General features: G+C 35.4%; 2 protein-coding genes across 2 annotated transcripts in view; both read right to left on the bottom strand.

Annotated features, from left to right (window-relative positions):
* LOC136854894 (pneumococcal serine-rich repeat protein-like) overlaps window positions 1-15,222 on the bottom strand; it is a 250,880-nt gene that overhangs the window by 33,100 nt on the left and 202,558 nt on the right. The gene's annotated exons all lie outside the window — the stretch shown is intronic.
* On the bottom strand, window positions 8,415-14,512 carry LOC136828132 (mucin-2-like; the record flags this gene model as incomplete). The annotated part of the gene is made up of 5 exons (XM_067085942.1): window positions 8,415-9,236; window positions 9,613-10,512; window positions 10,886-11,770; window positions 12,145-13,161; window positions 13,537-14,512. Coding segments are annotated over 5 exons (4,071 nt in total), but the record flags the coding sequence as incomplete, so codon positions are not given.

The following is a 15,222-nucleotide window of genomic DNA, read 5'->3' on the forward strand; positions in this document are numbered from 1 at the left end:
TTAGTTCTGCATTAGGAACAAAATTTCAAGAAAGCTAAAATTACACTAGATTAGGTTACAGTTATCACAGTTATTAAAGCCAGAAACAGTGTGCGCCGGGAAAGAAAACAGCAAGTTGCAAGATTTTTATGGTAAATATTTTTTGTTTAGGGTTGAACCAAGAACTAACTTATAGTACCCATTGGCGCCTGAGAGCTTGAACCTGAAAGATAAAAGATGTCAGCATGAAGATTAGCATATTCGTTTATTATCATATATCAAAGTATGACAAGTATTTAAAAGAAATAATTGAATATTTCAGGTATTTCGGTGTGATACGAAGAATGAATTTGAGATATTATTGATAATAAATAACATTTAGAACCGTTACTTGAAAAGTGTTGCTTAAAAGTAAATAATTTTTTGGAGACATTACTTGATGAACATGAGACCGAAGAGCTCGAAGATCCACCTCCTGTTGGTGATGTCGTAGTTGTGGTCGTAGTTGGGGTTGTTGTTGTTGAAGTTGTAGAGGTAGAGGTCGTTCTTGGAGTCGTAGTTATGGTTGTAGTTGGGGTTGTTGTTGTTGAAGTTGTAGAGGTAGAGGTCGTTTTGGGAGTTGTAGTAGTTGTTGTAGATGGGGCTGTTGTTGTTGAGGTTGTGGTGGTTGGAGTAGTGGTAGTGGTAGGAGTGGTTGTTGTTGTTGTTGGAGTGGTTGTAGTAGTAGATGTTCTGGTGGTAGTAGAGGTTGGAGCGGTTGTTGTTGTTGTTGTTGTCGTTGGAGTGGTTGTAGTTGTAGATGTAGTGGTTGTCGGCGAGGTCGTCGTTGTTGTTGTAGTTGGAGTGGTAGTTGTAGTTGTTGTAGCTGGCGTAGTTGTTGCTGTTGTAGTAGTTGTAGGCCCGGCTGCACTGGAGCTTGATATACTATGCGATGAACTGCTCGAGACACAGGAACTTGTGAAATGGCCTTTAAAAAAAATAGAGATAAAACTAAACAAAGTACAACAAAGAATTTAGAAGCTGATTAATTAGCAAAGTCACCGAGAATGAAGATTAATTTTTCAGTCCATTTAAGGTCTTTACAACAGAAAATGAATCACAAAAAATAAGCTACTTTTTTTTTTTAGATACTATGAAATACCGACGTCGATTAACTGGCCCAGTCACCGACTATTAGAGGTTTTAATTAGGACTTCATTAAAGAGGCCAAAGTACCATACATCACTAAAGTCCTATGTAATTATTGAGTACTTAATACTGCCAGGATTTTTTGTGAATTTGGATGAAGTTGATTAGTGATCAATTCATTAAGAGCTAGTGTTGTTAATTTATCGTTATATTAATAAACATTTTAGAGAACAAAATTAATATCACGACCCTTAACCTAAGTTAACCTTAAAGGTTAGTTAACAAAGTATATTGTTTTATTGGCTGTCAAGCTTTATCAGTTTTTTTTTTTTTAATTAATGCACATTCAAGCTCCGTGCTCATTATACAGTACTGTATTGTTGAAGAGGATACAATAAAAATCAGATCTATTTAATACATGCTCCCAAACTACAAATATTTCCCAGCTCTCGAAATGAAAATGAAAACAAACTAACTTCAAAAAGAAAGTAATACTGTATTCAGATAAATTAAAAAATAAATAAATAGATAAATAAAAATGTAAGTAAATGATTAAAATACAAGGAGAATTGTATTAGGGTAGTAATGCATTGCATCTTTGCTTAAACTTCTGAAGTTCCAGCTGCACGACATTCTCAAGAAGGCTGTTCCACAATTTTCAGGATTCAGTATTCTTATGATAATGATATGGAATTGGTGTTTATCTTTTTTTTTTTCACGAGGTTCTACAAAACAGTAATTCCCTCTTTCGTCGAATAGGCCTATTGATTCAAGCTTTCCTTTTCCCTCTTTGACTAGACCTTTTGCACTAAGAACTGTAAAGATAGTAAGCAGCTGCTAAATACTTATGTCATCTCTGTAAGTGCTAATGAACTTATAACTTTATCAATGAAGCCGAATAGTTACTTGAGAAGGAAGATATAGATGAACTTGAAAAAGAAGAAGAAGAGCCCCCATGGCCTGGTTGTGGAGGAATGTGAGTTGCAGTAGTTGTGTTAGGTAATACTGAGACAGGAGGTGTTGTGGTAGTCTTGACTGAAGTTGTTGAGGTGGTTGCAGAGGTGGTAGGTGGAGTAGTTGTGTTAAGTAACACTGAAACAGGAGGTGTTGTGGTAGTTGTGACTGAAGTTGTTGAAGTGGTAGGTGGAGTAGTTGTGTTAAGTAATACTGAGACAGGAGGTGTTGTGGTAGTCTTGACTGAAGTTGTTGAAGTAGTGGTTGAAGTTGTTGTTGAAGTGGTAGGTGGAGTTGTACTGGTTGCTGGAGATGAAGTGGTTGGAGGAGGAATTGAAATGGTAGTCGACAATGTTGTCGGGGCAGTGGTTGTGACGGTGCCTGGCGTGTTGTTAAATATTATTGCGTAAAACGAGCTGGAATCTATTATTTGAGGGGCACTGAAACTTCCAGGACCATTGCCACTACTTGTGGCATATAAGCTTGAACCTAGGAAAGACATATAGATTTAATCAGTAAAGTTCATTTGAATTTGCAAATCATCTTATGACTATATTCATTTTTGTCTTCTTAACTGGATAGTCATATCTTGCATCTTTTCAGCTCTCGTCATGTTTATCTTTCGTAATATTACACGTCTGGTATCAAGAGACTTCTGAACACATCTCCAACCGCGTTCTTTGTTACATAGATGTACCCTCGTTTAGCTTTTTGTAGGGTTCATAGCACAAATATATATAAAAAAATACCATCACATGTGCCAAAATCGCTCGTCATGATTGTGATATAACAGCGCACATTTTGAAAATAACTAAATTCGTCTGTTGAGAATTTTTTGAGAACACACACCTACCTGTAGATATATGAGGAAAATCAAGTTACTCTTTATAACAAGTCAGTACAGGTGATATTTGAAGTTGAAGTTTCACACCAGACAATCACAGGCACTAATTTCTCGGTTCGCTAAAGAAATATTCAGTTTGTTGATTGAATCAGTAGAGATTAGTTGGTAAATAGTAAATAGTTAGTGGTGAATATGCTTAACTAGGGATCCCAAGGGAATAGTGAGTTAGTATTTTCCTGCGCCCCATAATGTCTATAAGACGAATTACACATTCATAGACGATTTCAAGGGCATAAGGAAGTGCAGGAGGAAGTATGCGGATCATGATTCACTAAAACGAACGTGGTTATAAAGTACATTGAATAACTGAAAAATACATTTAAAAAACTTACTGAAAAATAAATAACATTCAGGGCAATGTAAAGTTAGCACAATGCGATTAACAGAGAATGAAATTAATGTCAAGTAATGTTAGTGTGGATGTCAATTACTTTTTTTATTAGGTAAAATAATGAATAACTGCTGTCTATTCCTGGAAATGTGAGGCAAAACATATATCCCATTTCAAAGACGACCGTTGAAAATAAAAACTACATACAAAAGAAAGTTATTGTTTATCATTAAAAATCCACTTGAACGGTCTGCAACGTAAGTATATCAGTTACTACACAGATAGAAGCAAAATAGTGAAGACAAGTTTTAGGAAAAAGAAGCCCACTTTTCTGTCGATCATATCGACGCAACTGAGGTAACTATTCCTGCAAAAGCTCATAAGACCCACAAAATCAAGTGCCTATCATACAGGATGATCCTAGGCTCATGAGCTGAAGCTTATGACGAAAAGGTTCCCTTAGAGCAATCTCGAGGTTGTTGGTTTATTTTTAATTTCCAGAAATTTTGCTCAATTGTAGGTTGGTCATATGAGTGTAGTTTGAGTCAATTTTGTCATTTGTTGCCCAACTATCAACATGTGTACAGAAAGTTGGAAGTGTTTGTCTCAATAGAAAGGCAAATGCAAGGGGAGTTCAGAGCTTCAATAGCTTTAGGAGTTACATAACTTTCATACGTAGGTATAAGAATGCAAAGACCGAAATGAATTCATACCTAACTCGGCTAGAGAATGATGTAGCACTGGTAAGCGATAGTCATGTGTAAAATATCTTCCTATCGAAAATAATAAACAAATGAAGTAAAGCATATCCACATAAAATGACAACAAAATTCAACACACACAAACATATATATATATATATATATATATATATATATATATATATATATATATATATATATATATATATGTATTTCTAATGAAGTCAGTGGCATTATTTGCAGAGACCATCTTATCATCTAGACTTTGAATCAGTCTATACTACTTTTTCTAGTCAGGCAAGCGTCTCAGGAATAACAAATTATTCACGTTTTTTTCCATTTACTTATTATGGTCGATGGACCGTTTCTCCACCTCTCCCCGACGTCTTGATGCAAGCAGTTTTTATTACAGCATGCGGAATTGGAAGCTAATCTTTAAGTGTAAAAATGACGTCACTGGAGTACTGAATTTCTATTGGTCGGCGGGTCTCTTGTTCCTTTTACATGCGGCGGCAAGGGTGCTCCTTAGGAGAAGTCCTACACCACAGTGAGCAACAGATGCAAACCAGACTTAGCTAAATGTAAGTATATTGCTCTACCTCAGCTGATATTCAAGCATAGGATCTCTGGTCATTGGGACAAATGTGCTCCTCTGATGTCAGAAGCCATATATATATATATATATATATATATATATATATATATATATATATATATATATATATATATATATATATATATATATGTGTGTGTGTGTGTGTGTAAATCTTTATTTACTATTTTTGTAAAAGCATACTTAGATAGAGAGAAAGTGACTGAATGTCAGAAACCAACTGACAGAAAATTGATTTCTTCCATCATATTTTCAAGTCCATGTTAAACAGGTTTCTCGTCATTCATTCTTGAAAATGATAAGCCTAGCCATGAAAATTATTCTAATAAAGACCAGGATTCCAAATTTCTTCAAATTGAGCTATTATTACTAGATTCCACTTCTATTGGTTTTATATATATACAGTATATATATATATATGTATATATATATATATATATATATATATATATATATATATATATATATATATATATATATATATATATATATATATATATATATATATATATATATATATATATATATTATACACACACACACACACACATATATATATATATATACATATATATATATATATATATATATATATATATATATATATATATATATAAATAACCAATAGAAGTAGAATCTAGTAATAATAGCTCAATTTGAAGAAATTTGGAATCCCTGTCTTTATCAGAATAATTTTCATGGTTAGGTTTATTATTTTCAAGAATGAATGACGAGAAACCTATTTGACATGGACTTGAAAATATGATGGAAGAAATCAATTTTCCTTCAGTTGGTTTCCTGACATTCAGTCACTTTCTCTCTCTCTAAGTATGCTTTTACAAAATAGTAAATAAAGATTTATATGCACACACACACACACACACACACACACACACACACACACACACATATATATATATATATATATATATATATATATATATATATATATATATATATATATATATATATATATTGTTATTATGGGACAAAACGTCTGCTAAAACTTAGAAGTTTAAGGTCCATTAATAATGAGCATTTTTTCAGTAAACGGGAAAAGCATTATGTATTTCCATTTTACCTTAAGGAATTTACAGTAAACATATCATAACTACGTACTTTTTGCTTATGGTTTTATAAAAAGTCACAGTTTACATAATTGTTAAATTAATTATGAAAGACTTTTTCCAACACACGAAACAGTATAGGGGATAAACAAATTAATATTCTTGAGAGGTATAAAAATCAATAAATGCAAAGAAAAAACCATGCTTACTTGAGCTACTGAAACTGTAGGAAGAACTTGAACTACTGTAGTAAGGTGCGACTGGAGTTGGAGGTTTGGTTGTAGTCGTTGTTTTAGCTGTTGTTGATGTCGTAGTTGTGGCTGGAGTGGTTGTTGTTGATGTCGTAGTTGTGGCTGGAGTAGTTGTTGTTGATGTCGTAGTTGTGGCTGGAGTGGTTGTTGTTAATGTCGTAGTTGTGGCTGGAGTAGTTGTTGTTGATGTCGTAGTCGTGGCTGGAGTGGTTGTTGTAGACTTCGTAGTTGTGGCTGGAGTGGTTGTTGTTGATGTCTTAGTAGTGGCTGGAGTGGTTGTTGTTGATGTTGTAGTTGTGGCTGGAGTGGTTGTTGTTGATGTTGTAGTTGTAGCTGGAGTGGTTGTTGTTGATGTCGTTGTAGCTGGAGTAGTTGTTGATGTTGTAGTTGTAGCTGGAGTGGTTGTTGTTGATGTTGTCGTTGTAGCTGGAGTAGTTGTTGTTGATGTTTTAGTTGTTGCTGGAGTTGTGGTTGTTGATGTTGTAGTTGTAGCTGGAGTAGTTGTTGTTGATGTTGTAGTTGTATCCGGAGTTGTTGTAGATGTTGTAGTTGGCTTTGTTGTTGTTGAGGTTGTAGTTGTTGTTGAAGTAGCTGTAGTCGTTGTTGTTGAAGTTTGAGTAGTGGTTGGTGTAGTTGATGTTGATGTAGTAATACTGGTTGGAAGGGTTGTAGTTGTTGTAAGAGTGGTTGATGTTGAAGTTTTGGTAGTTGTTGGAGTTGTTGTTGATATAGTGGTGGTTGGAGGGGTTGCTGTTGAAGTTGTAGTTGTAGATGGTGTGGTTGTTGTTGTTGGAATAGTTGTTTTTAGAGTTGTAGTAGTCTCTAAGGGACTTGAATGACTGTAGATGGAACTGCTTGATACACTGTTGCCTGCAATTAGAAATGATGATTTTATCTACAGTACAGATAGATAAAATCTTTGGTCTTGAAATTCTAGTTCCTTAAATGTTCATAATGTTCATTTATTAGTATGCCCGTTTTCCCTTTTATATTAAAATTTATCCTTTATTCCCACCTAAGCAAAAACATCATTGCATTTTTATTTTACTTCATGGTGTAACCTTTTAATTTACTTCATCATGTAACTGTAAATACTTCATTAACATAATTGGACGTTTCTTTATCCCATACAAAACATTATCTCTTTATTCTACATGGTTGGTTCAAATGTATTTGTCTTTTTTCTAAAATACAAAAAGTAAACAAATTAAAGAAACAAAAAATCTAGAGAGGCATTAATTATTGAATGCAAAGAAAAATAATCATGCTTACTTGAACTAATGAAACTGTAGGAAGAACTTGAACTGCTGTAGTAAGGTGCAACTGGAGTTGGAGATTTCGTTGTAGTTGTTGTTTTAGTTGTGGCCGGAGTAGTTGTTGTTGATGTCATAGTTGTGGCTGGGGTGGTTGTTGTTGATGTCGTGGTTGTGGCCGGAGTTGTTGTTGTTGATGTTGTTGTTGTGGCTGGAGTGGTTGTTGTTGATGTTGTAGTTGTAGCTGGAGTAGTTGTTGTTGATGTTGTAGTTGTGGCTGGAGTAGTTGTTGTTGATGTCGTAGTTGTTGCTCGAGTTGTTGTTGATGTTGTAGTTGTAGCTGGAGTGGTTGTTGTTGATGTTGTAGTTGGCGTGGTTGTTGTTGATGTTGTAGTGGTGGTTGGAGGTGTTGTAGTTGTAGTAATAGTGGTTGATGTTGAAGTTTTGGTGGTGGTTGGAGTGCTTGTTGTTGTTGATGTTGTAGTTGGCGTGGTTGTTGTTGATGTTGTAGTGGTGGTTGGAGGGGTTGTAGTAAGAGTGGTTGATGTTGAAGTTTTGGTAGTGATTGGAGTGTTTGTTGTTGATGTAGTAGTGGTTGGAGGGGTTGTAGTTGTAGTAAGGGTGGTTGATGTTGAAGTTTTAGTAGTTGCTGGAGTGGTTGTTGTTGTTGTTGTAGTGGTTGGAGGGGTTGCTGTTGAAGTTGTAGTTGTAGTTGGTGTGGTTGTTGTTGATGTAGTGGTGGTAGAAGGAGTTGTAGTTGTCTTAGTCTCCATGGGACTTGATAGACTATAGATAGAACTGCTTGATACACTGTTGCCTGCAAATAGAAAAGATAATTTTATCTACAGTAGTTTGATAAAAATTTTGGTTTTTAGATTCCAGTTCTTTAAGTATTCATAATATTCGTTTGCTAATAGGCCTCCTTTCCCTTTTATATGAAAATTCACTCTTTGCTGCCCTTTCATTAAAAGCATCTTTGCCTCCTTATTCTACTTCATGATATAACTGTAAAAACATCATTAACATAATAGAACATTTCTTTATCCGATACAAAACATTATCTCTTTATTCCACATAGTTGGTTCAAATATATTTGTCTTTTTTCCAAAATACAAAAAGTAAATGAATTGAAAAAATAAGAAATTTAAGGATGCATTAATTATTGAATGCAAAGAGAAATAATCATGCTTACTTGAACTAATGAAACTGTAGGAAGAGCTTGAACTGCTGTAGTAAGGTAAGACTGTAGTTTGGGGCTTGGTTGTAGTAGTAGTTGGATTGGTTGTAGTTGATGTTGTAGTTGGGGCAGGAGTTGTTGTTGTTGTTGATGTTGTAGTTGTTGTTGGAGTAGTTGTTGCTGATGTTGTGGTCATTGGAGTGGTTGATGTAGTTGTTGATGTAGTAGTACTGGTTGGAGGGGTTGTAGTTGTAGTAAGAGTGGTTGATGTTGAAGTTTTGGTAGTTGTTGGAGTTGTTGTTGATGTTGTAGTTGGTGTGGTTGATGTTGATGTAGCAGTACTGGTTGGAGGGGTTGTAGTAGTAGTGTGAGTGGTTGTTGTTGATGTAGTTGTAGTTGGTGTGGTTGTTGTTGATGTACTAGTACTGGTTGTAGGGGTTGTAGTAGTAGTGGGAGAGGTTGTTGTTGATGTAGCTGTAGTTGGTGTGGTTGTTGTTGATGTAGTAGTACTGGATGGAGGAGCTGTAGTTGTAGTGAGAGTGGTTGATGTTGAAGTTTTGGTGGTGGTTGGAGTGCTTGTTGTTGTTATTGTTGATGTTGTAGTTGGTGTGGTTGTTGTTGATGTTGTACTAGTGGTTGGAGTAGTTGTAGTAAGAGTGGTTGATGTTGAAGTTTTAGTAGTTGTTGGAGTTGTTGTTGTTGTTGATGTTGTAGTGGTTGGAGGGTTGTTGTTGAAGTTGTAGTTGTAATTGGTGTAGTTGTTGTTGTTGTTGATGTAGTCGTGGTAGGAGGAGTTGTAGTTGTAGTTGTCTTTGGAGTTGTCGTAGTTTGTGTAGGACTTGATAGACTGTAGATGGAACTACTTGATACACTGTTGCCTGCAATTAAAAGGATTATTTTATCTACAGTAGCTAGATAAAAACTTCGGTCTTTAAACTCTAGTTCTTTAAATATTCATAATATTCATTTGTTATTGAGTCAGCTTTCCCTTTTATAAGAAAATTCACTCCGTGCTTTCTTCTAGGTAAAAACTTATTTTCCTTTTTATTTTACTTCATGATGTAACTGTAAATACCTCATTGCCATAACAGGACATTCCTTTATCCCATATAAAACATTATTTTTTCAGTCTATGGAGTTAGTTCAAATATATATGTCTTTTTTCCGAAATACAAAAAAGTAAACAAATTAAAGAAACACAAATATTTAGGGATGCATTAATTATTGAATGCAAAGAAAAATAATCATGCTTACTTGAACTGCTGAAACTATAAGAAGAGCTTGAACTGCTGTAGTAAGGTAAGACTGTAGTTGGGGTCTTGGTTGTAGTAGTAGTTGGAGTTGTTGTAGTGGATGTTGTAGTTGTGGCAGGAATTGTTGTTGTAGTTGTTGATGGAATTGTTGTTGATGTTGTAGTTGTAGCTGGAGTTGTTGTTGATGTTGTAGTTGTTGTTGGAATGGTTGATGTACTAGTACTGGTTGGAGGAGTTGTAGTTGTAGTAAGAGTGGTTGATGTAGAAGTTTTGGTAGTTGTTGGAGTGGTTGTTGTTGATGTTGTAGTTGGTGTGGTTGATGTTGATGTAGTAGTACTGGTTGGAGGTGTTGTAGTAGTAGTAGGAGTGGATGTTGTAGTAGTTGGCGTGGTTGTTGTTGACATACTAGTACTGGTTGTAGAGGTTGTAGTAGTAGTAGGGGTGGTTGTTGTTGATGTTGTAGTTGTAGTTGGTGTGGTTGTTGTTGATGTTGTAGTACTGGTTGGAGGGGTTGTAGTTGTAGTAAGAGTGGTTGATGTTGAAGTTTTGGTGGTGGTTGGAGTGCTTGTTGTTGTTGATGTTGTAGTTGTAGTTGGTGTGGTTGTTGTTGATGTAGTTGCAGTTGTTGAGGTTGTTGTTGATGTTGTACTAGTGGTTGGAGTAGTTGTAGTAAGAGTGGTTGATGTTGAAGTTTTAGTTGTTGTTGGAGTCGTTGTTGTTGTTGATGATGTAGTGGTTGGAGGGGTTGTTGTTGAAGTTGTAGTTGTAATTGGTGTAGTTGTTGTTGTTGTTGTTGATGTAGTGGTGGTAGGAGGGGTTATAGTTGTAGTTGTCTTTGGAGTTGTTGTAGTTTCTGTAGGACTTGATAGACTGTAGATGGAACTACTTGATACACTGTTGCCTGCAATTAAAAGGATTATTTTATCTACAGTAGCTAGCTAAAAACTTCGGTCTTTAAACTCGAGTTCTTTAAATATTCATAATATTCATTTGTTATTGAGTCAGCTTTCCCTTTTATAAGAAAATTAATTCTGTGCTTTCTTCTAGGTAAAAACTTATTTTCCTTTTTATTTTACTTCATGATGTAACTGTAAATACCTCATTGCCATAATAGGACATTCCTTTATCCCATATAAAACATTATTTTTTTCAATCTACGGAGTTGGTTAAAATATATTTGTCTTTTTTCCATAATAAAAGTAAACAAATTGAAGAAACACAAATATTTAGGGATGCATTAATTATTGAGTGCAAAGAAAAATAATCATGCTTACTTGAACTGCTGAAACTGTAAGAAGAGCTTGAACTGCTGTAGTAAGGTAAGACTGTAGTTGGGGTCTTGGTTGTAGTAGTAGTTGGAGTTGTTGTAGTGGATGTTGTAGTTGTGGCAGGAATTGTTGTTGTAGTTGTTGATGGAGTTGTTGTTGTTGATGTTTTAGTTGTTGTTGTTGATGTTGTAGTTGTTGTTGGAGTGGTTGATGTACTAGTACTGGTTGGAGGAGTTGTAGTTGTAGTAAGAGTGGTTGATGTAGAAGTTTTGGTAGTTGTTGTTGATGTTGTAGTTGGTGTGGTTGATGTTGATGTAGTAGTACTGGTTGGAGGTGTTGTAGTAGTAGTAGTAGTAGGAGTGGTTGTTGTAGTAGTTGGCGTGGTTGTTGTTGACATACTAGTACTGGTTGTAGAGGTTGTAGTAGTAGTAGGGGTGGTTGTTGTTGATGTTGTAGTTGTAGTGGGTGTGGTTGTTGTTGATGTTGTAGTACTGGTTGGAGGTGTTGTAGTTGTAGTAAGAGTGGTTGATGTTGTAGTTTTGGTGGTGGTTGGAGTGCTTGTTGTTGTTGATGTAGTTGTAGTTGGTGTGGTTGTTGTTGATGTAGCTGGAGTTGTTGAGGTTGTTGTTGATGTTGTACTAGTGGTTGGAGTAGTTGTAGTAAGAGTGGTTGATGTTGAAGTTTTAGTAGTTGTTGGAGTCGTTGTTGTTGTTGATGATGTAGTGGTTGGAGGGGTTGTTGTTGAAGTTGTAGTTGTAATTGGTGTAGTTGTTGTTGTTGTTGTTGATGTAGTGGTGGTAGGAGGGGTTGTAGTTGTAGTTGTCTTTGGAGTTGTCGTAGTTTCTGTAGGACTTGATAGACTGTAGATGGAACTACTTGATACACTGTTGCCTGCAATTAAAAGGATTATTTTTATCTACAGTAGCTAGCTAAAAACTTCGGTCTTTAAACTCGAGTTCTTTAAATATACATAATATTCATTTGTTATTGAGTCAGCTTACCCTTTTATAAGAAAATTCACTCCTTGTTTTCTTCTAGGTAAAAACTTATTTTCCTTTTCATTTTACTTCATGATGCAAATGTAAATACCTCATTGCCAAACTAGGACATTCCTTTATCACATATAAAACATTATTTTTTCAGTCTATGGAGTTAGTTCAAATATATTTGTCTTTTTTCCATAATAAAAAGTAAACAAATTAAAGAAACACAAATATTTAAGGATGCATTAATTATTGAGTGCAAAGAAAAATAATCATGCTTACTTGAACTGCTGAAACTGTAAGAAGAGCTTGAACTGCTGTAGTAGGGTAAGACTGTAGTTGGGGTCTTGGTTGTAGTAGTAGTTGGAGTTGCTGTAGTTGATGTTGTAGTTGTTGTTGGAATAGTTGATGTAGTAGTACTGGTTGGAGGAGTTGTAGTAAGAGTGGTTGATGTTGAAGTTTTGGTAGTAGTTGGAGTTGTTGTAGTTGATGTTGTAGTTGTGGCAGGAATTGTTGTTGTAGTTGTTGATGGAGTTGCTGTTGTTGATGTTGTAGTTGTTGTTGGAGTGGTTGTGGTTGATGTTGTAGTTGTTGTTGGAATTGTTGATGTACTAGTACTGGTTGGAAGAGTTGTAGTTGTAGTAAGAGTGGTTGATGTAGAAGTTTTGGTAGTTGTTGGAGTGGTTGTTGTTGATGTTGTAGTGGGTGTGGTTGATGTTGATGTAGTAGTACTGGTTGGAGGTGTTGTAGTAGTAGTAGTAGTAGGAGTGGTTGTTGTAGTAGTTGGCGTGGTTGTTGTTGACATACTAGTACTGGTTGTAGAGGTTGTAGTAGTAGTAGGGGTGGTTGTTGTTGATGTTGTAGTTGTAGTGGGTGTGGTTGTTGTTGATGTTGTAGTACTGGTTGGAGGGGTTGTAGTTGTAGTAAGAGTGGTTGATGTTGAAGTTTTGGTGGTGGTTGGAGTGCTTGTTGTTGTTGATGTTGTAGTTGTAGTTGGTGTGGTTGTTGTTGATGTAGTTGCAGTTGTTGAGGTTGTTGTTGATGTTGTACTAGTGGTTGGAGTAGTTGTAGTAAGAGTGGTTGATGTTGAAGTTTTAGTAGTTGTTGGAGTTGTTGTTGTTGTTGATGTTGTAGTGGTTGGAGGGGTTGTTGTTGAAGTTGTAGTTGTAATTGGTGTAGTTGTTGTTGTTGTTGATGTAGTCGTGGTAGGAGGAGTTGTAGTTGTAGTTGTCTTTGGAGTTGTCGTAGTTTCTGTAGGACTTGATAGACTGTAGATGGAACTACTTGATACACTGTTGCCTGCAATTAAAAGGATTATTTTATCTACAGTAGCTAGATAAAAACTTCGGTCTTTAAACTCGAGTTCTTTAAATATTCATAATATTCATTTGTTATTGAGTCAGCTTTCCCTTTTATAAGAAAATTCACTCCGTGCTTTCTTCTAGGTAAAAACTTATTTTCCTTTTTATTTTACTTCATGATGTAACTGTAAATACCTCATTGCCATAATAGGACATTCCTTTATCCAATATAAAACATTATTTTTTTCAATCTACGGAGTTGGTTCAAATATATTTGTCTTTTTTCCATAATAAAAAGTAAACAAATTAAAGAAACACAAATATTTAAGGATCCATTAATTATTGAGCACAAAGAAAAAATCATCATGCTTACTTGAACTGCTGAAACTGTAAGAAGAGCTTGAACTGCTGTAGTCAGGTAAGACTGTTGTAGTAGTAGTTGGAGTTGCTGTAGTTGATGTTGTAGTTGTTGTTGGAGTGGTTGATGTAGTAGTACTGGTTGGAGGAGTTGTCGTTGTAGTAAGAGTGGTTGATGTTGAAGTTTTGGTAGTTGTTGGAATTGTTGTTGATGTTGTAGTTGTAGCTGGAGTTGTTGTTGATGTTGTAGTTGTTGTTGGAGTGGTTGACGTAGTAGTATTACTGGTTGGAGGAGTTGTAGTTGTAGTAAGAGTGGTTGATGTAGAAGTTTTGGTAGTTGTTGGAGTTGTTGTTGTCGATGTTGTAGTTGTGGCTGGAGTAGTTGCTGTTGTTGATGTTGTAGTTGGTGTGGTTGATGTCGATGTAGTAGTACTGGTTGGAGGGGTTGTAGTAGTAGTAGGAGTGGTTGTTGTTGATGTTGTAGTTGTAGTTGGTGTAGTTGATGTACTAGTACTGGTTGAAGGGGTTGTAGTAGTAGTAGTAGTAGGAGTGGTTGTTGTTGATGTAGTTGTAGTTGGTGTGGTTGTTGTTGATGTAGTTGTAGTAAGAGTGGTTGATGTTGAAGTTTTGGTAGTTGTTGGAGTGGTTGTTGTTGATGTTGTAGTTGTAGTTGGAGTGGTTGTTGTTGATGTTGTAGTTGGTGTGGTTGTTGTTGATGTACTAGTACTGGTTGGAGGGATTGTAATAGTAGTAGTAGGTGTGGTTGTAGTTGGTGTGGTTGTTGTTGTTGATGTAGTGGTGGTAGGAGGGGTTGCAGTTGTCTTTGGAGTTGTCGTAGTTTCTGTAGGACTTGATAGACTATAGACAGAACTACTTGATACACTGTTACCTGCAAAAAGGAATAATAATTTATCTACAGTACAGATATGTATGTATATGCTTTTATATTTATGTATATTTATGTTTCTAGTCTCCTCTGTTGAATTTCCAAATTTCCGTTTCACAGATTATTATTATTATTATTATTATTATTATTATTATTATTATTATTATTATTATTATTATTATTATTATTATTATTATTATTATTATTATTATTATTCAGTAAATGAACCCTATTCATATGGAACAAGCCCACAGAGGCCAGTGACCTGAAATTTAAGTTTCCAAAGAATAAGATGTTCATTAGGAAGAAGTTAGAGGAGGTAAAGCAAATACAGAAAGAAGAGATACCACTTATTAAAAAAGAAAAAAAAATAAATTGATAAATAGATAGAAATGTATCAAAATACAAAAGAATAGTATTAGGGGAAATAACGCATTGCATTTTCACTTGAACTTCTGAAGTTCTAATTGCACGACATCCTCTGGGATGCTGTTCCACAGTCCAACGATGTGAGGAATAAGGACTTCTGGAACTGAGAAGTTCGACAGCGAGACACATTTACTGCATATTGTTCGTGCTGTTCAGCAAAACTGGCTGCTCTTGGCAGATAAAGGGGATCAGGGATCAATTGTGAATGAAGGATCTCTGGTGATATACAACTTATGAAAAAGTGACAAGCGAGAGACTATCCGTCGATGGTCCAAGTCATAACTGCTACTATTAGGAAACAGAAACCTACCACCACGAACCACTTTATCTAAAAGACATAAATCTCTGGCAGAAGCAGACATTCACACTGGAGAATAATATTTCAGT

This window comes from Macrobrachium rosenbergii, chromosome 3, assembly GCF_040412425.1.
Source record: "Macrobrachium rosenbergii isolate ZJJX-2024 chromosome 3, ASM4041242v1, whole genome shotgun sequence".
Taxonomy (NCBI): Eukaryota; Metazoa; Arthropoda; class Malacostraca; order Decapoda; family Palaemonidae; genus Macrobrachium; species Macrobrachium rosenbergii.